This window comes from Gigantopelta aegis, chromosome 15 (genome assembly GCF_016097555.1).
Source record: "Gigantopelta aegis isolate Gae_Host chromosome 15, Gae_host_genome, whole genome shotgun sequence".
Taxonomy (NCBI): domain Eukaryota; kingdom Metazoa; phylum Mollusca; class Gastropoda; order Neomphalida; family Peltospiridae; genus Gigantopelta; species Gigantopelta aegis.
The window spans coordinates 7,088,593-7,116,283 of record NC_054713.1 but is presented as its reverse complement, the minus strand read 5'-3'; the positions used below and the strand labels follow the sequence as shown (position 1 = coordinate 7,116,283).

Sequence of the window (27,691 nt, the reverse complement as noted above, 5' to 3'; positions counted from 1 at the left end):
CACACGTGTGATAATTGAGAAACGCTGCCAGGGGAACTTAATTAATAAAGGAATTACAACTCTATTCCTAACTGGTTAATTTTTAATTAACCCTTAACTACTCATTCAGTACCCTTGTAATACAGAATGAATACTGGTACCTATCACAATAAAGACAATAACCTACAGTTTACCTAGGTCCTCTAGGATGACCGGCTAAGCTTTATATTACCAAATACTCGTATAAAAATATTAGAACAGTGAAGCCTACAATTTACTTCGTCAGATTACGGGAGACACTGTCTAAGGAATATTGGTATAATACAGTATTAAAATATTTAAAGTCACATCAATCACATCAAGGTTATACAACAGAGCAGAAAAATATATTTACCACGTCCGGACTGAACTTATATAGATCGTTCAGTGGACGACGTACGTTCCCCTGGATACTTCCAATGTTTCTCCCCGATATATCTAAAATCCTATCTATTTATTCAAAAATCTCAGAGACAGCGAATATCGCCTGGGGGCACAACGCGGTACCTCACCTATCATGTGATATGCCCCAACTCCCAGAGACGGTATCTTTTTCTTAGATGGCCAGACTTACTGTCACCAGTTCGCTAGCAATACCCCGGTCATAAACCGCACTACCGGAGTTATTACGTAACTACTGGCCACATGGCCTCCACACCTGGTCTAAGTGTGTATTAGGGGGTACGGTCGCGCGGAGGTATTACGTAACCAAGCTGCACACGTCCCTCTAAAACAATTAATATTGGCGAAAAGATAAGAGCATGTTCCGTCACACTAATGCCCCAAAAATAGAACTGCAATTTTCAGCATAAATGACGGTTGCTATTAAAAATATCTTAAATGGTGTGTGACACATCCCCCACCCCCACCTCCACCCCCACCCCCATTTTTTGTAGGTCGATTAGATCTAAGATGCCACACTTTTTATTGTTGTACTTCCTGGGTGTGTTGATACGCTGCTTATACCAGGTTTATTAGTAAACGTTAACATTATCAGCAATAGGAATTGATTTGGTCTATTAGAACCCAAAGCAAAGGGGGGGGGGGGGGGGGGGTCAAGGAATATATAAAGCAAAGACCCAAGGCACAGCTGTCGGAGGTCAGAGTTGGGGGGTGGGGGTGGGGGTGGGGGGGTTGGGGGCTAAGAATAAACCTACACATAGTGTGTTACTCATGCCATAGTGCACCGAGTGAAGAAAGGAATGTTTTATTTAATGACGCGCGTAACCTATTTTAATTACCGTACAGTATTATAGCGTCGTAGGCTGGTAGGTATGGGGTTCGCAGCCCAGTACCGCCCCCCCCCCCCCCCCCCCCACCCAGAGCGAGTTTTAACATCTCAATGGGTAACTACTAACAACTAATAACTAACCCACTGCCCTGGAGAGAGCACAGATAGATGGAGAGAGAGAGCGAGAGAGAGAGAGAGCGAGAGAGAGAGAGAGAGAGAGAGAGAGAGAGAGAGAGAGAGAGAGAGAGAGAGAGAGAGAGAGAGAGAGAGATTTTCTTAATGAAGCAAGGGATCTTTTTTATGCACTTTCCCACAGACAGGAAAGCATACACCACAGCCTTTGTCCAGTTGTGGTGCACTGGTTGGAACGAGAAAAAACCCAATCAGTTGACCAAATTGACTGAGGTGGGATCATGGATGGTTTCCCCAATCCTCACTTCAAATGTTATTATTAGAGCCAATTTTACTTGTAGTGCATTGTAGTCATGGACGCCAGCCACAACAGAATAGAACATAACTTTACGATTAGCCCGTTACACATAATACATGATATGCATACTACAGTCATTCTGATTGGTCCTGGTTAACCATGAAGTGGATCTCGCGTTTTCATCATTCTCGCTTCCGATTGGTCACCCAGTCAGACATATTCACACACACACATATATATAGCTACGTTGCCGGTGATCTGAAATTTGTAACCTGTAATTTCAAACTGTTGAACAACAACAGTAAATTTTCATTATATTCCTAAAATTAGTGGTATTGACGAATTTATGAAAATGGTAAGTGAAATTAGATTGCTTTTGTTCATATGAGTATATTATAAATTGTGTGTTTGTGTTGTGTTTGTGTTGCGGTGTGTGGTTATTTTCTGTTCTGTTATAACTGAATACCGGTACTGTGGTATTCGTTTTGAGAGTAAGGTGTTTTGGATTCGAAATATTTCCAACAAAGCAAAAGGTATGCTAGTCGTTTGGTCTCATGTTAAATAGTTTCTTTTTGGTTTAACGACGCCACTAGAGCACATTGATTATTAATTATCGGCTATTGCATGTCAAACATTTGATAATTTTAACAAATTGTCTTAGAGAAGAACCCCGCTACATTGTTTCCTATTAGTAACAAGGGCTCTTTTATATGCACCATCCCACAAACAGGATAGCACATATGATACCACGATATACTAGTCATAGTGCACTGGTTGGAGCGTGAACTGGTCCAACGGGTCCACCGACAGGGATCGATCCTTAACCGACCGTGAATGGAGAGAGCGCTTTATCACTGGGCAACGTTCTGCCCAGAGTGAAGCTAAAACGCGCGCGCGCGCGCGCGAGAGAGAGAGAGAGAGAGAGAGAGAGAGAGAGAGAGAGAGAGAGAGAGAGAGAGAGAGAGAGAGAGATAATAGTTGTTATAATTCGTTTTGTCGTCTTCGTTATCATATTTGGATTTAGAACATTCTCCCATTACGTTCCACATTTAAAACAATTAAATATACCTGTAAATACGACGAACACGTGTTAAATGTGCAGGTGTTAAATTAATGGCCCTAACAAAATCTTGGTAGGTGAATCTCAATTCCGATTTCCCTCCGGGACCCACCCTAAGTATTATGCATATTGATTCGGTTCTGCCTTGCGGCTTTGGGGAAACAGAAACTGAAAGAAAATTTCTTCGAATCTTAGGGTACCGTAAGCTAGTAAGGGAATCCCCATGACGTCAATCGATCTCCTAGTCATAATGTATCGTGATTATGCTGATAGCTCAAGTTGTATTAATAGATCTTATGTTATTTTTCTGTGTATGTTAGTCCTATATATTCAGATTTAACTTACGCTATATTATATTAACTTTAATCTAATTTAGCTTGTTGTCTTTGATTAAGTTAATCAGGGGCGGCTCCATGATTTTGAAAAGTGTGGATCACAAATGTTTGAAAAGGGCATGTTTGAGTTTGTCGAAGGCAAATGAGATGAACTTTCAAAGGGGCGATATGTGTAGTTTGGTTTCGGGGGCAATTTAGTGTTGTATTGTGAATGATGAATTTAATATGTCCCGGTTTGTGTGTGTGTGTGTGTGTGTGTGTGTGTGCGTGCGTGCGTGCGTGCGTGTGTGTTTGTGTATGTGCGTGTGCGTGTGCGTGTGTGTGTGTGTGTGTGTATCTATGTACATATAATATGTATCTTATAATATTTTGTTATTCTCTTTAATACTACTTGATGGTTTGTTTGTTTACTGTTGTTTTTGGGTTGGGTTTTTAAAGAGTTTTTTTTTGTTCTCTTGTGTTTTTGTTTGTTTTGTTCTTTTCTTTTTTTCTTCTTTTCTTTTTTTACTTTTTTTCATTCGTTTCAATTTTTTTTTTTTTTCGTTCTTTTTTTTTTAGTGGTGTGGGTTGTTTGTGTTTGTGTTTTCTGTTTGTTTTTTGTTTTTTTTTTTTTGGGGGGGGGTTATTGGGTGTGTTTTTTTGTGGTGTTATATTGTTTTTTTTGTTTTTTTTCAATTTATGTTTTTTTCATTCACACTCCACTATTGCCTTTATTGCTTCTCTTCTTTTTTTTCTTCTTTTTTTTTGGGGGGTGGGGGGTGGGTGGATGGGTGGGTTTGGAGTAGGTGTTATTGATGTTTGGTTGTTTGGTTGTTTTTCAATTAAATATATTTTTATATATTGTGTTTTCTTCAATTCAATTCAATTCAATTCAATTCAACTCAGTTACAATCCATTTCATTCCATGGGTGTCTTTTTTGCGGGGGGGGGGGGGGGGGGTCCCCTTTCCTTTTGTTTTGGGTTGACCAGTAACGTTTTTAGAACATTATCTTTTAATAAAAGTTCCATGAATTTTATTTATTTATTTTATATTATTATATTTTTTAAAGACAAAACATTTTCTAATTTTAGGATTCCAAACCATGACTTCCCCTCCTGAATAAAATGCCGTGGAACCGCAGCCAAAGATAGAGCGAAGAAACTGAACATGACAATACTGCCACCAGTTGCCATGGAAACGGCGTCACTACAGAAGATGGACGTCGTCGTCGGTCCAGATCTTTGGTTGTCAACGCGCATCATCATGATGCGTGACCCCATGCCACGACGCCGCGTGCACTACGTGGACGGCATGGGGGACTATATATCGTTGTCAAAAAGAGTGCAAAAGAGTTGATTTCGCTACAAAGTTGCTGTTCAATACAAATACAATACAAAGCCTTTTCCCCCGAAGGCCACAGCTGCGAGTGCAAACGAGTTGATCACCCTACAAAGGTGTTTTTCAATACGTATTCCAAGACTATTTGTATTATTATTATTAATTTAATTTACATTTTTGTGTTTTTGAGTGTTTTGTTTTTGTATATATATAATTATATTTGGCTACAATGCCTAAACTTTTAATGGACTATCTGCGGTGGGTACATCGTAAGAGTGTGGGATGGTTAGAGTCGATATCAGGAAATATTGACTGGAAGAAATCTAAATACAGAGATCCAAATAACAAACACAGACTGAAGCTCCAAGAGCTGGAGACAGACTTGAATGAAATCATCCCACAGTGTTTGAAAGAAGACAAGGTTCCTCCAGAGTTTTTGGACGAAGTAAAAGCTTTCCACTCGTATTACTACAAAGGCAAAAGCGACGAATTATATGAGATCCTTATGAACGAAATATCTTGCCGCAAAATTACCGAACATTTCCAGCAAATTGTCAATCTCAATAAATCTCTTAGAGTGGATTTCAAAGAGAAAATCAGTAAGCGAATAAACGCTGCTGATCCAAATCTAGTGACAACAATTCAGCACATAATTTCGAACAACGTGTGTCCGAAAGTGTCGACAGAAAAAGGAACTGATATTGAAAAAGACATCACAGTAGTTGATAAGGAGACATTTTCACACATCCAGAAAGGTCATTCAAACCGCATATACGACCAAAGCATCACTGACCAACTTGGTGTACAACAGTCGGACAAAAATGCCTCAAACGAAATTAACAAATTGAACATTCCACATTTTTTAAAATTCGATAATATTACAGACAGTGACTTGCGTGCTATGGCAAAGTTTGATGTCCACACTAACAGCAGTAAACATTCAGATCATTTAGGAAAAAAAAGGAAAGTCTCAGGTACACAAAACGGTTGTGAACAAATTGTCCACGACAATGATGGTATTTCTGGAACAAAAAAGATACGGCTAATTCAAAACCATGACAGTGATCCATCTGCTGTGAATATAATTAAAAAAACAAGCGTCGGGTGTTGTTGTCCAATGGAACGTAATATACGCACGCACACTGCAATACCATCAGCATTGTCAGCAAATCAAAGCAGACGCCCACAGCGTCAACAAGTAGAGGATGGGATTGGTACAGATTTAGATCGAGTCTATATGACATCAGATTTAAGATCACGGCTTTCTTTGAAAGCGCCAAGTCCATCAAACAAAACAAGAGTAGCACGGCACAGGGCTTACACAAAACTCGTCTGCAAGTGTCCAGACATGCTGAGTTCAAATCGTCGTCAAAAGACTATGGACAATAATTGTTACACCATTTCAGATCCAGTACTAGCAGAGCACTGGGTGGACAGTCAAGCCAGGCTACCAAACGGCCATCGTGATGTAGCGGTTCCATCATCGGTTGTAATGAATGATTCGTATGGAGTCAATATGGAAGGAAGTGAGACAACTCCACCTCAAGGAAATTCAGACATGCGTGTTTCGACATCAGAACGTGTGGACAATGTCGATGCCATCGATTCATTTGTTTTCAATAGCCAAAACTCTACCGATTCGTCAATTAGTTATATTGGAACTTTACCACCAGACACGAGTGACGACGATCCGTATAAAATTCTGATGGACTTTGTACTTGAGAATGAACCAGTGGAATTGTTTGATGAAATGCCACCGTAGTCATTTAAGATATGTTATAAATGTACATAGTGCTGACGAACGGTCCAAGACAATGCCATTATTAATAAACGGAATTGGAATTTGGCTTAAATGTCTGACTAATTTGGGTTAAGTGACTTCAATTCAGGTTACTAATATTTCCTAAACATCTTCTATAGTCCGCCTCATCCTTCTACAAAAATGTGTTTTGTAAATAATTTCAGTTTGGTTTGACGTAAGAAGCAAAGTAAAAGTGTTTTAGAAATAATAAAACAAACCCAAAAAACACAAAAAAAATATTTGTGTGTACAAATTAGAAAACAATCGGCTCAGAAATAAATAAGTTGTAGTAAATTAAAAAGGCATTCCCTGTGTGAAGGACTATAGAAGAAAATATTTTAAAATAAATTTGTACTACGGATATCAATGAAAGCTTTTAAAATTGATTTATATATTTGTTCAGAAAATATGCATGAATGGCATTGTCTACAACTTTTTACACTATTTTTTATTACTTAGTAAACTTCTTTTTTATCTTTACAAAATTGTGTTTCGTGTCATTCTTTTCGACATTGATATCTCTTACAGATAGCATTATTATCCATATGGTTCAACATAACCGAGTTAATAATAATCGTACGAAGGGCACGTGTAATAACAAGTGTAATGGTGCAAGTTTGGGAAGCGACGTCATAACATTATTTTTATTCCTAATATATGATAAATGATATTATTACCCTAGTGTGTTTCGGTATCGCCAATATATATATGTTAAGAATACAAATTGTATTATGCGAGCATAATACATTTTTTTATTCCTAATATATGATATTGACGATACCGAAACACACTAGGGTAATACTATCTTTATCATATAATCTCAAGCTTAATACAACGTGTTTTTGTAAACGGTACGCGCAACTTTAATTGCAGCCCACCATTACTAGATATTCAAATGACGTAAGAATATGTGGGAATATGTGTCCAGGTGTCTTTTTGAATGAAAATCACGTCAAACTCAAATGACGTCATTTTGGATGTCCTTACATCAAAATTAACTAGTGTCCAACGTGTTTTATTTTCTGAACGCTAGATAGAGGTCCGACGAAAGACCAAAATGGACTGACGAAACACCTAAAGGAACCGAAAAAGATCGAAATGGATCGAAGAAACACCGAAATGGACCAAACTTTTATTCAGAAGTTGTAATATCCCCTTGTTCGAGTCTTAATATCGTGTATTAAAGAAAGAAAGAAAGAAAGAAAGAAGAAAAAAAAAATATATATATATATATATATATATATATATATATATATATATATATTATACATGTATATGTATATAAGGAATTGTTTCTCATTTTTTAGGAATTTATCGATGTATAAAAGTCACAAATGGTATAAAATCGCTTCGCTACGCTACGCGATTTTATACTACATTGTGACTTTTTATACATCGATAAAATTCCCTAAAAAATGAGAACATTAAATTATAATTACAAACAGTACAAGAAGTGTACCTTAAAACACTCAAAAATAATTTCTTTCGTTCTTACCGTCAACCATGTTCTGTAAATAAGCGTAAGAATACATGTATACATACTACTGGAAATTGTCCGCTAAAAATAAAAATAAGTATTGAATCAACAAAAACAGTGTATATATCTTTATTATAATTTCTTTTTAAAAAATGAAACAATTTCATGTGCAGATTTGTCTTGTTTTTTTCTATCGCAAAGTGACCTTGATATTAACTTTTGTTTACGTGTAGTGACTGTTGGTGTTGTGCGGTTATTTCGATCTTGATCTTCCGTGATGACGTATTTTTATGAGGTTTATGGAAGGATAACGCTTGGTTTTTTAGTGACGTCAGCCAATCAGAATACAGTAAATCGTATAAATTCGGAAAGTTTGTAATTATATATATATATATATATATATATATATATATATATATATATCTGGGTGGGAGCCGATACCGGGCTGCGAACCCAATACCTACCAGCCTTATGTCCGATGGCTTAATCGCGATACCACCGAGGCAAATAACTATATGTTAGACATGAAGTAACTTTAAATAACTTTAAAGTAAACATGCGTCGTTAAACAATTATTCATCGTGTATTTTTCTTTTAATTGGATGTCAAATATTTGGTAATTTTGACAAATTATTTTATTATTATTATTATTATTATTATTATTATTAATATTATTATTATTATAAAATTATTTTATATATTATAATAATTATTATTGTTTTATTATTTATTTATTTTTATTTTTATTTTTATTTTTTATTATTATTATTATAGGTTTTTTGGAAAATAAATTTTGCACCATTTTTCTGTTTTAAAAAAACACACTATTGCTTATTTAAAACAAAATATGCAGTTGAAGTCTAGAAATTATCAGCTACTTCATAATAAGACTTTTAATTTATTCAGGTGACTGTTTCGGTACATGGGTCTCTAGTTTAGTGTTTGTTGCCAATATTAAATACAGTTTTATTTGAAATATATTACAGGTTGAAACTAGTTTAGGGTACCCCCCCAAACTGAATTGCGATGTTCAGTAAAAAGGAACGTATGCGACGTCCCCCCCCCCCCCCCCCCCCACCCGCACCGCTATTTTCTATCAGGGTGTGTTGATGCGCTGTATCTGTAGAGAATAACTAGTTAATGACGTCGGATATCTGCTTTATCCTGTGAAGGTAGGAATGAACAGGATAAAGCAGATATCCGACGTCATTAACTAGTTATTATCTTTATCGTGCAGACCATAAAAATTAAGAGGAAAAGCTATTATTTCTGTTATACGATGACCTATAGGTCAAATGATTTTGGTAATGATTTTGGTAATGATTTTGGTAATGTAGCTATGCCTGTGACGTCAAAAGTCATATCTTGCTAGTAGTAGGAGGATATGACTTTGCTTTATCCGTCATCATATTCTGTCAACAGAAATGGTGGTAGCAGGATAAATTAACTTTATTTCTAAATGTTAACATTATCGGCAATGGAAATTAATTTGGTTCCACTGAAGCTACAATTATAGCCAGTTGCTGCCATGACTTAATTCACAGAGCAAAGGGGGCGTGGTTAAAATCCACATGTTATTACTTGTATACAAACGCGGCTACGGTAGCCAAGCAATATACAAAGCAAATACCTTAGGGGTGAGGTGTGTGTGTGTGGGGGGGGGGGGGGGGGAGAAGGCTTAGAATAGGTATATAGTGTTTGTTACTCATCGTGCGGAGTAAAACCAGGCGTGGCTGTGATTGGTAGTAATATGTGACATTGACTATTTCTGCAAATACTATTATCCGTGGGCAAAGTAAGGATAGACCTGCATTATCAGCCAATGCACGAACTTTTCGTCCACATTGCAGTTACTGTAAAAAGGATAACCATCTTATCGGGGACTGTTTTAAAAGGAAACGCGATAATGCGCAAGTGGTCGGTTTAGTGGAGAGAGAGAGAGAGGAGAGAGAGAGAGAGAGAGAGAGAGAGAGAGAGAGAGAGAGAGAGAGAGAGAGGAGAGGAGAGAGAATGAGAGAGAGAGGAGAGAGAGAGAGAGAGAGAGAGAGGATGGGAGAGAGGGAGAGGAGAGTAGGGGAGAGAGAGAGAGGAGAGAGAGAGAGGAGAGGGAGGAGGAGGAGAGAGAGAAAGCTAGAGGCAGTGAGAGAACGGAGACAGAAAGAGAGAGGCAAAGAGACAGCAAAAGCAACACTGGCGGGGAGACAGAGAGGACAGAGAGAGAGAGAGAGGAAGAGAGAGAGAGACAGATATGACAGAGGCAGAGAGACAGACTGAGAGACAGAGAGAGAGAGAGAGACAGATAGGAGAGGAGAGAGACAGACGACAGAGAGGAGAGAGACAGACAGACAGAGAGAGACCGAGAGAGAGAGACAGAGAGAGCGAACAGATAGACAGAAAGAGGCAAAGAGAAACAGCAGACAGAAGAGAGAGAAGAGGCAGAGAGGAGAGCAAAGAGAGAGACGAGAGAGAGGAGAGAGAGAGGCGAGAGAGAGAGAGAGAGAGAGAGAGAGAGAGAGAGAGAGAGAGAGAGAGAGAGAGATCACCACATTTATCGTTTGATTATTCGTAGCACGTAGACCAACGACTTAATAATAGAATCTGGGACTTTAGCGCGTCTTAAGACAAAACTGTATAAGCACGGGCAGTAATAGTGATCCATTCGAGCAATCATGACTACCAAAACATCATTAATGGCACTTTTTGGTATTGTATAGGGACAAACCCAACCCCACACCCCACTCACCCCTACCTATCCACATCGCATCTATTGTTTCCCAAGGCACCAAAACAAAAACAAAACAATCAAAACGAAGAAACCTTCCAATCACCCACACACAATCCACCAATCCACCAACAAACAACCCACACCACCAACAACAATAATTAAAAGAAAGAAAGAAGTGTTTTATTTAACGACGCACTCAACACATTTTATTTACGGTTATATGGCGTCAGACATATGGTTAAGGACCACACAGACATTTTTAGAGGAAACCCGCTGTCGCCACATAGGCTACTCTTTTACGACAGGCAGCAAGGGATCTTTTATTTGCGCTTCCCACAGGCAGGATAGCACAAACCATGGCCTTTGTTGAACCAGTTATGGATCACTGGTCGGTGCAAGTGGTTTACACCTACCCATTGAGCCTTGCGGTGCACTCACTCAGGGTTTGGAGTCAGTATCTGGATTAAAAATTCCACGCCTCGACTGGGATTCGAACCCAGTACCTACCAGCCTGTAGACCGATGGCCTGCCACGACGCCACCGAGGCCGGTCTGACAATAATTAAATACGCTTTCATTTATTATACTTTTGTTATGCAGTATATACCAGAGGTTGAAACTGCAATTTTCAGCAAAAATGACGGTTGCTATTAAAAAATATTGATTAAATCTCTTAAATAGTACCACGACGCCACCGAGGCCGGTTTGGGCATGTAAATAAATGATTAAATAAACTAAATTAGTGACCAGAAGCAACCTCACCCACCTCACCCCTTCAAGGGCGAAAATGTATGTTTGTTTGTCCTATTCTATATAAATAAAGAAAATAATTTGACTGTGGCCCCTCCAAAAGATATCGTGACCCGCCACCCCACCTCACCCCGCTCCAGATATTGCGCCTGAATTGTGCACACTCACACGCACACACGCGCACATAGAGAAAAAGAGAGAGGGGGGAGGGAGGGATGGAGGAAGAGAGAGAGAGAGACACACACACACACATGCGTACACAGAGACAGACAGACATACACACACACACAGCTAATAGTTGTTATAATTCGTTTTGTCGTCTTCGTTATCTATATTTGGATTTAGAACAGGCTCTCATTACATTTCACATTTTACAAATTAAACATACAGGGTACTAGCCCGATAATCTCGATTGAGATTCAAAACTTCTACTGGCGTCGTTTGAATCTCGACGGCGAGTAAATAAATCAGCACTGGAAATTTTACAGGACGGATTCTGACACTAATATCGAACGTTCGTAAAAATCCAAACACCTCTTGTCGGCAATTTTTTTTATTTGCATTATTGGTGTTTATATGCATTTATAGCAATGGGGGTGGGGGGGGGGGGGGGGGGGAGAGGGAGAGATGTATGGGGTGGGGTGGTGTAGCTGAGGCTGTTGGGTGTAACCCATGTATTTTTAAAAACTAAGTTTCAGTTACATTTTGATACATGTATTATACATGTTAATATTTTTATTTGTATTATTGGTGTCTGATAATATCTATTTCTTTGTCCCATAAAAAACACATGTTTAGCCTTGTTCATATTTGTGTGCGCGCGCGCGCACACACACACACACACACACACACACACACACACACACACACACAGTATAATATATAAAAATGTAATAAAAATGTGTGCTTTTAATTGTATATATTTTCACTATGTGATAGTCCAACTACTAATAAATGGCTATATATATATATATATATTTTTTTTTTTCCAGTTATTTATATAAATTTATTTAATGTTTAGCATTAATGCAAAGTGACTCATATAAGATGCAAGTCAAAACATACAATTTCACTAGAAAAAATGGACCGCCAATAAAGGGAGAGACTAAATCGTAGACACTCAGGGAGTCGTCAGCCAGTGAGAGTCTACTGAATATTCATGAGCAAACGGTTGATCGACATCGAGATTTTACGATTTCGAGTAATGTCCTGGTGTATATATATAAATTATTCCAACTGTAGATATTAATGTAACAAGTATTTAATAATATACAGTGTGGTTAATAAATTGTGTAATTGAATGTTACGTAGCGTATATCTATGTCGATGTTTGTTGTTTTCCTGCTCTTCTTCTGTGGGATAATCCCGCCGATATTTTGATGAATTTACACCAGTGGTTACGGTTATCTAAACGTCAAAATTGTAATGCATGTCTGTACAACGTAATTTCATAAACAAATAAACAAACAACAACAATAAAAAATCATTCAACAACTACAGAATATATCATTTAAAATAATTACTGTATAAATGAGTACAGGTCAAACCGATTAGAAAAATGTTGTCCACTACTTTTAATTATAATTATTTGTAATAACAATTGTCCTAAATAAAAATAATAACAACAACACAACAGTAGTTACGGTAGGTTTTTGGAAAATTATAAATTTAAGATTTTAGTAGGTTGGATTATAAATACATTATCTCACTACCAAGTAGGCCTACACATGAAGTCATCCACTGATGTAGTTAACAAATTACACACTTCTTGGCTAATGTCTATTTCCTCAAAGTAAAAATCTACTTTTGTAGACACAAAATTAATCAATTATCTAAGTGATCAGAGTAGATTTCTGTTTCTTTATTTTTTAAAGTATGATTTTTATTAAATAGATTTGAATAAAGTACCACTGAAGGTTCATTTACCTTTAATATACATACATACATACATACATACATACACACATACATACGTGCGTGTGTCTGTGTGTGTGTGTGTGTGTGTGTGTGTGTGTGTGTGTGTGTGTGTGTGTGTGTAGGTGTGTGTGTGTGTGTGTGTCTAACCGGCCTCGGTGGCGCAGTGGTTAAGCCATCGGACTACAGGCTGGTAGGTACAGGGTTCGCAGCCCAGAGCAAGTTCTTAAGGACTCAATGTAAGGCTACTACACCCTCTTCTCTCTCTCTAACCACTAACCAACTAACAACTAACCCACTGTCCTGGATAGACAGCCCAGATAGCTGAGGTGTGTGCCCAAGACAGCTTGCTTGAACCTTAATTGGATATAAGCACGGAAATAAGTTGAAATAAATGTGTGCGTGTGTGAAAATACATATGTATAAGTAAACACTGGTTTTTGTTTTGTTTAACGACACCACTAGAGCACATTTATTCATTGGATGTCAAACATTTGGTAATTCTGACATATAGTGTTAGAGAGGAAACCCACTATATTTTTTTCATTAGTAGCAGGTAATCTTTTATATGCACCATACCACGGCTTTTGATATACATGTACCAGTTGTGGTGCACTGGCTGTAATACGAAATAGCACAATGGTCCAATCAAAATGGATCGATCCTAGACCGACCATGCTTTACCAGTGGGCTACGTCCGGCCCCTCCAATTTATTTAGACACTGAAAATTAAATATGAATATGAATTATTCATCAACTATCTAACTGATCAGGGTAGATTTCCATTTTATTACATATGTGCATTTACATTTCCATTAAAATTATATTATTTTTTTTAAGTAGATGTGAATAATCTTACTGTATGTTTACTACCAATGTCAGTGGTAGTTTTCAGAAAAACAGACACGTAACATTTCAAAAGGGTGGATTTTATGGTACTTAACTACCGAGGTTACATGAATATCATCCACCGAGGGTACTTTCCCTTTAATATGGTATATTGCATTGCATATATGTTGGCTAATGTATATTTCAGCTAAGTAAACACCTTCTAATGTAGACATGATAATTTAATATGAACATGATGGCTTAATCATCCATTATCTAATTGATCAGGGTAGATTTTCTTTCCATGTGTGAAAGTTTGATATATATATTTATTTATTTTTATTATAATTTTTTTTTTTTTTTGTAACAAGATGTGAATAATCTTACTGCATATTCACTATCCATGTCAGGAGTGGTTTTCAGAAAAGGAGACTCTTAAAATATCAAAAACGTGGATTTTACCATACTTAACTACCGAGGGTACATGGATATCATCCACCGAGGGTAGTTTTCCTTTAATATGTTATATTACATTACACATATGTTGGCTAATGTATATTTCAGCTACGTAAACACCTTCTCATGTAGACATGACAATTCAATATGAATGTGATGGCTTAATCTATTATTTAACTGATCAGGGTAGATATTCTTTCCATGTGTGAAAGTTGGAATTTTTTTTGTTTTGTTTTTTTGTTGTTTTTTTGTAACAAGATGTCAATAATCTTACTGCATATTTACTATCCATATCAGGAGTGGTTTTCAGAAAAGATGTCTCTTAAAATTTAAAAAAAGTGGATTTTACCATACTTAACTACCGAAGGTACATGGATATCATCAACCGAGGGTAGTTTTCCTTTAATATGTTATATTACATTACACATATGTTGGCTAATGTATATTTCAGCTACGTAAACACCTTCTTATGTAGACACTATATGTGATAGGTTAATCCATTATCTAAATGATCAGTGTAGATGTCTAAATTATATGTAATGTTTTTATTTTGTAATCAAATATATGTGAATAACCTTACAGTATGTTTACTATCCATGCTTGTAGTGGAGCGACTTAGCTGATCAATTGTGCACTTTTCTGTGAACGCATGAACATTGGCAAATGGTTAGAGTAACCCAATACAAGGATATTTAGTCCAGGGCCCACTGGAAATTGCACCCTGTGTGGATGCCATCTTGAAATCCAAGATGGCCACCATTGTGGACCTGTTTTGTTTAATATCTCCTTAACTAATACACATATCGAGAGAGATGAAATGCCTATACCCACAGTTTAGGGGACTAGGAATCCAGTGGTGACAGAAGTGTTTGCAAATTGTAGCTGCCATCTTGAAATCAAAGATGGTAGCCGTCCACATGCTATTTTGCCAATCTGATTAAAATTAGCTCTGCTGGGTCCGCCTGTAGATCTAACAGCATTGCGTGGACTCTCATGTCCAGGTGACATTTCATCTATAAATAACAATTTAAATATCGACCAATTACACTTCGCCTTTTATAGCGTTATTTGGGAGCATACAAATTCTAAAAATATCGAGACTATTTATGCAATAGGTGACCTTGTTGGTCTATTTCAACAGTGCAAATCAGAAAACAAAGAACAACAATTTGTATATCTACTCCATGGTTTTAGGAGCCAGGAAAGACACTGGTGCCATCATAATTCATGAGGGCGGGTAATGCGTTCACCTGATACGCGGTCGGTCTAGGATCAATCCTCATCGGTGGACCCACTGGGCTCGTTCTCGTTCCAGCCAGTGCTCTACATCTGGTGTAACAAAGGCCGGGGTATGTACTATTCTGTCTGTGGGATGGTACACATACAAGATCCCTTGCTGCTAATGAAGTGGCGACAGCGGGTTTTTTCTCTCAGTATCTGTGTGGTCCTTAACCATATGTCTCACGCCACATAAGCGTAAATAAAATGTGTTGAGTGTGTCATTAAAAAAAAAAACATTTCCTTCCTTCATAATTCAGATTTCATAAATGGGTCACCTGAATACAAGATGGTTGCCAATATGGTGGTTCAAATGGAGAAAATGGCAATAAATTGCTTATTGTTTGATACAGAAAAGTAATTCTTGCATTTAACCCATGGTTTTAGGGATCAATGAACACAATGAAAGTAGTTCAGTTCTTATATACCTGTTAATTTTAATTATTTCAAGATGACCACCAATATAAGTAATGAACCGAGGAAGGTGGAACTGTTAAAAGTAACAGTCACACAAAAGACTTGTTGGTTTAACGAGGATGACCTACATGTAATAATGAAAAACTGGCCTCGGTGGCGTAGTGGTTAAGCCATCGGACTACAGGCTGGTAGGTACAGGGTTCGCAGCCCGGTACCGGCTTCAACCCAGAGCGAGTTCTTAAGGGCTCAATGGGTAGGTGTAAGGCCACTACACCCTCTTCTCTCTCACTAACCACTAACCAACTAACAACTAACCCACTGTCCTAGACAGACAGCCCAGATAGTTGAGGTGTGTGTCCAGGACAGCGTGCTTGAACCTTAATTGGATATAAGCACGAAAATAAGTTGAAATGAAATGAATAATGAAACACTATATTAAAGTGACCCTTTATTGTTTTTTGTTTTTTCTCTCGGGTACTGTGTGTGTTGTTTAGTGAGCATGATAGAGTTTTGCCAGTTTGCAATGGAATTCTGTTTTAGCTGGTCTGGTTTTTTATTTTTATTTTTACAATAATGGTATTTAACACTGGGAATAAAAAGCAAGTACTAGGCCACCTAAAATAATATTACATTGCAAATTAACAAAATTACATCATGCATACTACACCACGCACAACACTACCAAAGGTTTTACATTCTATTGGCCAAGAAAAGGTCATTGTAAAATAATGTTACAATGCATTTTACATCTGTCAATCCATTCAACTGATTGGGTTCTTTCTCATTTCAACCAGTGCACCACAACTAGTCAAAGTCCATGGTATGTGCTTTCCTGTCTGTAGGAAAGTGCATATAAAATATCCCTTGCTGCATCAAGAAAAATGTAGCGGATTTCCTTTGATGATTATACGAGTCAGAATTACCAAATGTTTGACATCCAGTAGCCTATGATTAATTAATCAATGTGCTCTAGTGGTGTCGTTAAACAACACAAACTTCTTTGAATTAGTTTATTATTATTAATTGATTATCTTAAACCCACAAGTTTTTTCAATGACTGTGTTAATCATTTTACAAATATACAGTGGCACTTTATTTTTAACAGTTCCATCTCCTTAGGTACATTGCCTGTATTGGTTGGCATCTAGAATTAATTAAAATTAACTTGTATAGAAGAATTGAACTACTTTCATCGTATTCCATGACCCCTAAAACTATGGGTTAGATGCAAGAATTACATTTTAGTACCGAATAATAAGGAAGTTATTGTCATTTTCTCAATTTGGACCACCATATTACATGACCTATTTAGTTAAATCTGAATTTTGATAGCACCATTGTCCTCCTTGGCTCCTAAAACCATAGGGTAAATGCAATAATTTTTGTTTATCTGTCAATTTATAAGCAAGCTATAGACATTTCCCTGATTTGGCCACCATTTTGTCCGCCATCTTGGATTTTTCTTCAAGGGTGCCCAGGTGGCACCTGGTAGATTATTGATGTGCACCAAATTGTGCAGACTTTGAAACCAAATTGGCATTTGGCTATTCACATATTTTTATTTTTTTTATTATAATAATAAAATAATAATAATAATAATAATTTCTTATAATATGGAAATCTACCCTGATCATTTAGATAATGGATTAATCCATCATATACTTATTTAGTTGTTAGTGTCTATATAAGAAGGTGTTTACTTAGCTGAAATATATATTAGCTAGCAAGTAAATTAATATATACCATATTTTGGGAAAGGTACCCTCGGTGGATGATCTTGTAAACCCGGTAGTTAGGTACTATAAAATCTTAAGTGTCTCATTTTCCTAGAACTATCCCTAGCACTGATAGTAATACATACAGTAAGGTTATTCACATATATATATATATATATTTTCAAATTAAAAAATAAAATAAAAAAATAATAGTAATTTCTTATAATTTGGAAATCTACCCTTATCATTTGGATATTGGATTAATCCACCATATACATATTTAATTATTAGTGTCTACATAAGAAGGTGTTTACTTAGATAAAATATACAATAGCTAACAAAGAAAGGAAATATTTTATTTAACGATGCACTCAACACATTTTATTTACGGTTATATGACATCAGACATATGGTTAAGGACCACACAGATATATAGAGAAAGGAAACCCACTGTCGCCACTTCATTGGCTACTCTTTTCGAGTAACAGCAAGGGATCTTTTATATGCACCATCCCACAGACAGGGTAGTACATACCACAGCCTTTGATATGCCAGTCGTGCTGGAATGAGAAATCAATAGCTAACAAATACATAAATTAATATACCATATTAAGGAAAAAGTAGGCCTACACTTGGTGGATGATATTGTACCGTCGGTAGTTAGGTACTGTAAAATCCACCCTATTGAAATCTTAAGTGTCTCAATTTCCTAAAACTATCCCTAGCACTGATAGTAAACATACAGTAAGGTTATTCACATATATTTTTTTAAATAATAATGATAATAATAAAAATAATAATAATTATTATTTCTTATAATTTGATCATTTAGATAATGGATTAATCCATCATATACATATTTAATTGTTAGTGTTTATATAAGAAGGTATTTACTTAGCTGAAATATATATTAGCTAACAAATAAGTAAACTAATATACCATATTTTGGGAAAAGTACCTTCGGTAGATGATCTTGTACCCTCGGTAGTTCGGTACCATAAAATCCACCCTATTGAAATCTTAAGTGTCTCATTTTCCTAGAACTATCTAGTACTGATAGTAAACATAAATCACGGTTATTCACAAATATTAAAAAATAGTAATAATAAAAATAGAACTAAATAATAACTTATTATAATTTGAAAATCTACCCTTATTAGTTAGATAATGGATATACATATTTAATTATTAGTGTCTACATAAAGTGTTTACTTAGCTGAAATATACAATAACTAACAAATACATAAATTAATATACCATATTAAGGAAAAAGTACCCTCAGTGGATGATCTTGTACTGTCGATGGTTAAGGTACTCTAAAATCCAGCCTACTAGATTCTTAAGTGTCTCATTTTCCTACAACTATTCCTAGCACGGATAGGAAACATACAGTAAGGTTATTCACATACCCGGTATATTTTTACAAAAATAAAGGAAGGAAGGAAATGTTTTATTTAACGATGCACTCAACACATTTGTATTTCTGGCTATATGGCGTCAGACAGGAGGGGATCTTTTATATGCACCATCCCATAGACAGGATAGTACATACCACGGTCTTTGTTACACCAGTTGTGGAGCACTGGCTGGAACGAAAAATAGCCCAATGGATCCACCGACAGGGATTGATCCCAGACTTACCTCACATCAAGCGAATGCTTAATCCACTGGGCTATATCCCGCCCCACTTTTACAAAAATAGAAAATGAAAATTACAAATAACAAATTGTAAATATACCCTGATAATTTAGATAATGGATTAATCCATCATATTCATATTTAATTTTCAGTGTCTGCATAAAAAGGCATTTATTTAGCTGAAATTAACATTACATATAAAATGGAAAATCTACCCTGATAAAATTGAAATCTGAAGTTTATCATTTTTGCAAAATCTACCCCAGCACATGTGCAGCTTTGGTGCAATCTAAAGCCCTAACATTAGCCAAATATCATGTACCACATTGTTAGGTCAGTTGTTAGGTCATTTAACCCTCACCTTACCTGTAGGTGGTAGATAATGAATTAACCCACGATTATATATTCATTTTTACATATACTGTATATATATTCATGTTTACATGTTTACATATCTGATACAGACGTTAAATCCCCCCCCCCCAAAAAAAAACAAACAAAAAAAAAAAAAACCAACAACTATGCGATATATTATATTATTCACGTATTATTAATATTGTGTCACGTTTACCAACGATTAACTATACAGCGTTGTTTGTAGTCCAATACATCTGTCATAAACACAGTTGCTGAGTTGACGGCAGGTGTATCGGACTACGTAGGTACGTCAAAACACCGGAAGTACAGATTAGAAGAAAAAAACACATTGAAAAACGTTCAGTTATAAATCTGATTTGTATTACTTAATATTTTATTAAATGCTCGTTACAATAACACAGATCTATATTTGACATAATTTACTAGGTAATTAGGCCTACTCGTTCATATTTATGTTTATTTCATGTGGAAACACATCAGACTCGTTTCTGTCATGGGGCGTGGCTTATGAAAAAGGGCGTAGCTTTAAATCGCATTTCGCGAGATGTTACATCCTGCTGGCTACGATTAAGTATTTCCGGCCAATAAAGATGGAATGTACACAATAATAATAACAATCTTTAGAACAGACAATAGGATGATATTCAGCCATTAAAAAAAAAAATGGAGTCACTTTGAACATCAGAAGGATTAAAAGCTTGGAAATTTACTAATCTTGACATTGTCAGGTATGTAAAAAAAACGATCATGTTGGAGGAACATATATTTGCCGACAACAGGTGTTAGGATTTTTACGATATTAGTGTCAGAATCCGTCCTGTAAAATTTCCAGTGCTGATTTATTTACTCGCCGTCGAGATTCAAACGACGCCAGTAGAAGTTTTGAATCTCAATCGAGATTACTAGCCCGAGTACTCTGACTGTAAGAGAGCTAGACGGACATTTGGACATAAATACGCTCTATTTATGTCCAAATGTCCGTCTAGCTCTCTTACAGTCAGAGTACTCGGGCTAACCGGGTATGTGTAATACGAGGAACACGAGATAAACGCACAGATGTTAAATTAACGGCCATAACTAAATCTTGATAGGTGAAGGTCAGCTCCGACTTCCCACTGGGATCCACGCTACGTATAGTGCATATTGATTCGGTTCTACCTTGCGGCTTTGGGGAAACAGAACCTGAAAGTTAAATTTCTTGAAATTTTAGTGTACCGTGTCCTAGTAAGGGGAATGCCCATGACGTCAATCGGCCTCCTACTCACAATGGATCACGATTATGCTGATAGCTCATGTTGTATTAATAGATCTTATGTTATATGGTTCTGTTTATATTAGTCCCGTATATTCAGATTTAACTTACGCTATTTTATATTACCTTTAATCTAATTTAGCTTATTATCTTTGAATATGTTAATCAGTGGCGGGTCCATGATTTTGAAAAGGGTGGATCACAAATGTTTGAAAAGGGCATGTTTGAGTTTGTCGAAGGTAAATGAGAAGAACTTTTAAAGGAGCGATATCTGCAGTGTGGTTTCGGGGGCAATTTAGTCTACTATTATTGTGGATGAATTTAATATGTCCCGGTGTGTGTGTGTGTGTGTGTGTGTGCGTGCGTCCGTGTGTATCTATGTACATATAATATGTATCTTATAATGTTTTGTTATTCGCTTTAATACTACTTGATGGTTTGTTCGTTTGCTGTTGTTTGGAGGGTTTTTTTCTTTTTCTTTTTTTTTTTTTTTTTTTAGGTTTTTTTTTTTTTTTTTTCGTTTCGTTTGTTTGTTTTGTTTTTCATTGTGTTGTGTGTTTTTTGTGTGTGTGGTTTTTTGGGTTTTTTTTTGGGGGGGGGGGTTGGGGTTGTTTTTTGTTGTTGTTGTTTTTGCATTTTAAGTTTCTTCATTCACACTCCACTACTGCATTTGTATTGCCTCTTCGTTTTTTTATCTCTCTCTTTTTTTTTTTTTTTTTTTTTTTGGGGGGGGGGGGGGGTGGGTAGGTTTTATTTATGTTTGGTTGGGTGGGGTTATTTGGGATTTTATTTTTAAATGATATATATTTTTTTATATATTATTTTCTTCTATTCAATTCAATTCAATTACGATCCATTCCATTCCATGGGTGGGTTTTTTTTTTTTTTTTTTTTATTATTATTATTATTTTAGGAGGGGGGGAGAGGGGGTGATGTTCACTTTTTAAGTCGTTCTCTTTTTTCTTTTTTTTCTTTTTTTTTTTGGTTGACCGGTAACGTTTTACAAGTTATGGTTTAATAAAAGTTCCATGAATTTTAGTGTTGTGTTTTTTTTTAAGACAAAATATTTTGTATTTCTAGGATTGCGAAGCATGACTTCCCCTCTTGAACAAAACGCAATGGATCTGCAGCCAAAGATAGAGCGAAGAAACTGAACAGGACAATAATGCCACCAGTTGCCATGGGAACGGCGTCACTACAGAAGATGGACGTCGTCGTCGGTCCAGATATTTGGTTGTCAACGCGCGTCATCGTGATGCGTGACCCCATGCCACGACCGCCAGCCCGTTCCACGACGCGGTCTAGCTTACTATTGTCGTAAATTACTGTGACAATTTACAATAGGTACGAGGCAGTACTCACGTAGATGTCAAATGGCAGTTAGATCATGAGATTTGATCATTTTAGGCTACAATGCCTAAACTTTCAATGGACTATCTGCGGGGGATACATCGTAAGAGTGTGGGGTGGTTAGAGTCGATATCAGGAAATATTGACTGGAAGAAATCTAAATACAGAGATCCAAATAACAAACACCGACTGAAGCTCCAAGAGCTGGAGAGAGACTTGAATGAAATCATCCCACAGTGTTTGAAAGACGACAAGGTTCCTCCACAGTTTGTGGACGAAGTAAAAGCTTTCCACTCGTATTTCTACAAAGGCAAAAGCGACGAATTATATGAGATCCTTATGAACGAAATATCTTGCCGCAAAATGTACGAACTTTTCCAGAAAATTGTGGATCTCAATAAATCTCTTAGAGTGGATTTCAAAGAGAAAATCAGCAAGCGAATAAACGCTGCTGATCCAAGTCTAGTAAAACCAATTCAGCAAATAATTTCGAACAACGTGTGTCCGAACGTGTCGACAGAAAACGGAATTGATACTGAAAAAGATATCACAGTAGTTGACAAGGAGACATTTTCACACATCCAGAAAGGTCAATCACACCACATATACGACCAAAGCATCACTGACCAACTTGGTGTACAAAAATCGGAAAGAAATGCCTCAAAACAAATTAACAAATTGAACATTCCACATTTTTTAAAATTCGATAATATTCCAAATAGTGACTTGCGTGGTATGGCAGAGTTTGATGTCTACACTAATAGCAGTAAACATTTAGAAAATTTAGAAAAGAAAACGGAAGACCCAGGTACACGAAATAGTTGTGAACAAATTGTCCACGACAATGATGGCTTTTCTGGAACGAAAAAGATACGGCTAATTCAAAACCATGACAGTGATCCATCTGCTGTGAATACAATCAAGGAAACAAGCGCCGGTTGTCGTTGTCCATTTGACACTAGTTCTCATACACCAACGCAGGAAGATGCTCAACGAAACAAACAGCAAATTGAAACAATTGAAAGTAATATACGCACGCACACTGCAATACCACCAACATTGTCAGCATATCAAAGAAGACGCCCACAGCGACAACAAGTAGATGTTGTGGTTGGTACAGATTTAGACCGAGCTTATATGACATCAGATTTAAGATCATCGTTTTCTTTGAAATCGTCAAGTCCATCAACTAAAACAAGAGTAGCACGGCCCAGGCCTTACACAAAACCCGTCTGCAAACGTCCAGACATGCTGAGTTCCGATCGTTGTCATAAGACTGTGGACAATAATTGTTACACCATTTCAGATCCAGTACTAGCAGACCACTGGGTGGACAGTCAAGCCAGGCTACCAAACGACCATCATGACGTAGCGGTTCCAACATCGGTTGTAATGAATGATTCGTGTGCAGTCAATATGGAAGGAAGTGAGACATCTCCACCTCAAGGAAACTCATACATGGGTGCTTCGTCATCAGAGCGTGTGGACAATGTCGATGTCGTCGATTCATTTGTTTTCAATAGACAAAGCTCTACCGATTCGGCAATTAGTTATATTGGAACTTTACCAGCAGAAGACACAAGTGAGGACGATCCGAATAAAATTCTGATGGACTTGAGAATGAACCAGTTGAATTGTTTGATGAACATAATGAAATGCCACCGTAGTCATTGAAAATATGTCATAAATGTACATAGTGCTGACAAAAGGTCCTAGACAATGCCATTATTAATAAACGGAATTGGAATTTGGATTAAATGTCTGACTAATTTGGGTTAAGTGTCTTTAATTCAGAGTAGTAATATTTCTAAAACATCTTCTATAGTCCCTCCGTCCCATCCTCCTATAAAATGTGTTTTGTAAATAATTTCAATTTGGTTTGACGTCAGAAGAAAAGTAAAAGTGCTTTGGAAATTTAAAAAAAACCCCAATTTTTGTCTGCAAATTAGAAAACAATCGGCTCAGAAACAAATAAGTTGTAGTAAATTCCATAGAATTAAAAGAACTATAGACAAACTATTTAAAAATAAATTTGTACACGGATATAAATAAAATGTGTGTGTGTATGTGTGTTTGTGTATGTGTGTATGTGTGTGTGTATGTGTGTGTGTGTATGTGTGTGTATGTGTGTGTGTATGTATGTATATATGTATATACACATGTATATATATATATACACATGTATATATATATATATATATATATATATATATAGTGTGTGTGTGTGTGTGTGTGTGTGTGTGTGTGTGTGTGTGTGTGTGTGTGTGTGTGTGTATGTGTGTATAATTTCAAAGCATCAAATAGGTGGCTGGGTTCATTGAGCTGTACGTACAACATAGTCGTAGGTACACTGAATGGTGACGTAAGTGACACTTACAAACTGAAGCTGAAGTTGTCAACAGTGTTTGACGGGTATGCCCCATTGCACAAGAACACAGGAAAGGTGAACGGTGAACAATGGTATATTTTGAGTGATAATGTTTGGATATGGATATGATGGCCACCTCGCTATGACAACCACTTGTGCCTTGTCTCCGAGTGGCCGCCATAGACAGATCCGACTGTATCTCTCTCTCTCTCTCTCTCTCTCTCTCTCTCTCTCTCTCTCTCTCTCTCTCTCTCTCTCTCTCTCTCTCTCTCTCTCTCTCTCTCTGTGTGTGTGTGTGTGTGTGTGAGAGAGAGAGAGAGAGAGAGAGAGAGAGAGAGAGAGAGAGAGACATATAGTCTTACTGAGGAAACCCGCTACACAGCATGGTTTTTTTTTTAATACACCATTCCACGGAGAGGATAGCGCATAATACGGCCTTTGAAATACCATACGAGTCATGGGGTATTGGCTGAAACCAGAAATAGCCACAGACCGACCGCACGTCAAGGAAGCGCCGCACAACTGGTCTACGTCTCCCCCCAGCCCAAAATTTATTTTAGATGAAAAAAGGTACAGCTCTATGAAACTAGCGTCGGCGCCTTTAAAATAGGCAGAGATGCTGGAGAACAAGTTGTTTGTGTGTTTGTTTAACGGCACAACTAGAGCACATTGATGTATTAATCATCGGCTATTGAATGTCAAACATAATATGGTCTTTTTAACACAGTCATAGATAGGAAACCCGCTACATTTTTTCATTAATAGCAAGGGATCCTTTATATGCACCATCCCACAGACAGGATAGCACATACCACAACCTTTGATATACCAATCGTGGTGCACTGGCTGGAACGACTGGAGAACAAATACTGTATCTTTCATTAACGAGGTCTATATTCAGGGGCGGATGCAGGATTTTTCTAGGGAGAGGACGCAACGTTTAAAAATGGCACATACAGCATTCTGGAAGGGGAAAAAAGAAAAAGAAAGAAAGAAATGTTTTATTTAACGACGCACTCAACACATTTTATTTACGGTTATATGGCGTCAGACATATGGTTAAGGACCACACAGATATTGAGAGGAAACCCTCTGTCGCCACTACATGGGCTACTCTTTTCGATTAGTAACAAGGGATCTTTTATATGCACCATCCCATAGACAGGATAGCACATACCACGGCTTTTGATGTACCAGTCGTGGTGCACTGGCTTGAGCGAGAAATAACCCAATATGCCTACTCACGGGGATCGATCCCAAACCGACCGCGCATCAAGCGAGCGCTTTACCACTGGGCTACGTCTCGCCCCTTCAGGAAGGGGATGCAATGTTTGAAAGGGTCCTCCAGTATTCATGAAGGGAATACAACGTTTAAGAGGGGCACTCCAGTATTAAGCAAGCGGCGGGGAGGCGAGTATTAAGGGGGAGGGCGTGATTTAGTTCAGTTAGTTGAGTGCCCGGTGGTTCCATTCAACTGATTGATTTTTTCACGTTGGAACCACTGCACAACAACTGGTCAAAGGCCGTGCTATGTGATTTTCTGTCTGTAGTTAGTTGCATATAAAAGATCCCTTTCAGCTTTTGGAAAATGTAGCATGTTTCCTCCGATGACTACGAACAATATATCAAGTGGGTCTAGTGAAGCTGAAGTTTGTTTTGTTTCACGACACCACTAGAGCACATTGATCTATTAATCATCGGCTAATAGATGTCAAATATTTGGTAATCTTGACATAATCTGAGAGAGGACACCGGCTATATGTTTCCATTAGTAGCGATGGATCTGTATAGGCCTTTGATATACCAGTCGTGGTGCATTGGCTGGAACTAGAAATAGCTCGATGGTCCCACCGTCGGAGATCGATCCCAAACCGACCGCGCATCAATCGAACGCTTTGCCACTGGGCTATGTCCCGCCCCGTAGGTCTTGTCGGGTCAGGTCAGGTCAGGTCATAGGACTTAACGTGCACATTAGAACCTAGCCTATTGGTGACAGTCGTTGTGGGTCTCCCGTGGTTACCACCCTAGCTTTAGCCTTTAAAGGGGCTTGATCTGTTGGGGGACGAACAGAATAAACAGAACTTTATTCACTCAGAACACCATTGTGCTTTTTATTTTTTCCGGTTCTGTCCTTGAAAGGACATGGCTGGTTGCCAGGGGCAACTCGTGGGAGACTCATTGGGAGCCCTTATAAGCGCTGTGGGTAGTTGGATGGACATTAGTTTTACGTGCCCACATCCAAAGAAGGTTTAGGCACGCCCATCCTGGACTTAACCTCTGACTTCGCCAGTGGCCAATTCGGAGACATGAGAGGAGTGGGTAAAGATTGAGGTGGAAAAATTTAGTCCAAGTTGAGAATGACATGACATGACTAAATTAAAGACCAAACAAAATATTTGAGTTCTCATCCAAAGTTTGAAGATGATTTGAGCAATTTAGACGGACTGCCAAAAAGTAAAGGGCATCGGACTATTTAAAAAACATACACACACAAAAAGTTTTTGAATGGCGGCCAAAACGTTTAAAGTCCGAAAAAGTCCATAATCACGAGAAACAAATGGGGTTGGTTGGAGGTTGTTGTCTATGGTGTTTCTATGAAGTTGTCGGTGGGCCCATTGGGCAATTTCTCATTCCAGCCAGTGCACCACAACTGGTGTAACAAAGGTCGTGGTACGTACTATCCTGTCTGTGGGATGAGACATAAAAGATCTCATTGCACCACGACTGGTATATCAAAGGCCGTGGTATGTGATATCCTGTCTGTGGGATGGTGCATAAAAAAGATCTCTTGTTGCTAATCGAAAAGAGTAGCCCATGAAGTGGCGACAGCAGGTTTTCTCTCACAATATCTTTGTGGTTCTTAGCCATATGTCTGACGCAATATAACCGTAATTCTAATTCAACATATTTGTAAGAACCAATTTGATTGGATCTCTAATAAAATTTCAGGTGG

The 27,691-nt window shown here is 37.4% G+C and overlaps 2 protein-coding genes across 3 annotated transcripts; both read left to right on the top strand.

Moving 5' to 3' along the window:
- Positions 1 to 1,899: 1,899 nt before the first annotated feature.
- On the top strand, positions 1,900 to 6,673 carry LOC121390053. Its single transcript, XM_041521761.1, has 2 exons — positions 1,900 to 2,034; positions 4,146 to 6,673. The coding sequence occupies exon 2, from the start codon at positions 4,622 to 4,624 to the stop codon at positions 6,152 to 6,154; it is 1,533 nt and encodes a 510-aa protein (XP_041377695.1). The 5' UTR covers positions 1,900 to 2,034; positions 4,146 to 4,621; the 3' UTR covers positions 6,155 to 6,673.
- A 13,714-nt stretch (positions 6,674 to 20,387) lies between these two features.
- Positions 20,388 to 24,159, top strand: LOC121390442. Of its 2 annotated transcripts, none has more exons than XM_041522260.1 (2): positions 20,388 to 20,496; positions 22,101 to 24,159. In XM_041522260.1, the coding sequence occupies exon 2, from the start codon at positions 22,434 to 22,436 to the stop codon at positions 24,042 to 24,044; it is 1,611 nt and encodes a 536-aa protein (XP_041378194.1). In that variant the 5' UTR covers positions 20,388 to 20,496; positions 22,101 to 22,433; the 3' UTR covers positions 24,045 to 24,159. The 2 variants fall into 2 exon arrangements, with proteins under 2 accessions (XP_041378194.1, XP_041378193.1); XM_041522259.1 differs by lacking the exon at positions 20,388 to 20,496 and adding an exon at positions 21,122 to 21,259.
- The last annotated feature ends 3,532 nt before the right edge of the window (positions 24,160 to 27,691 follow it).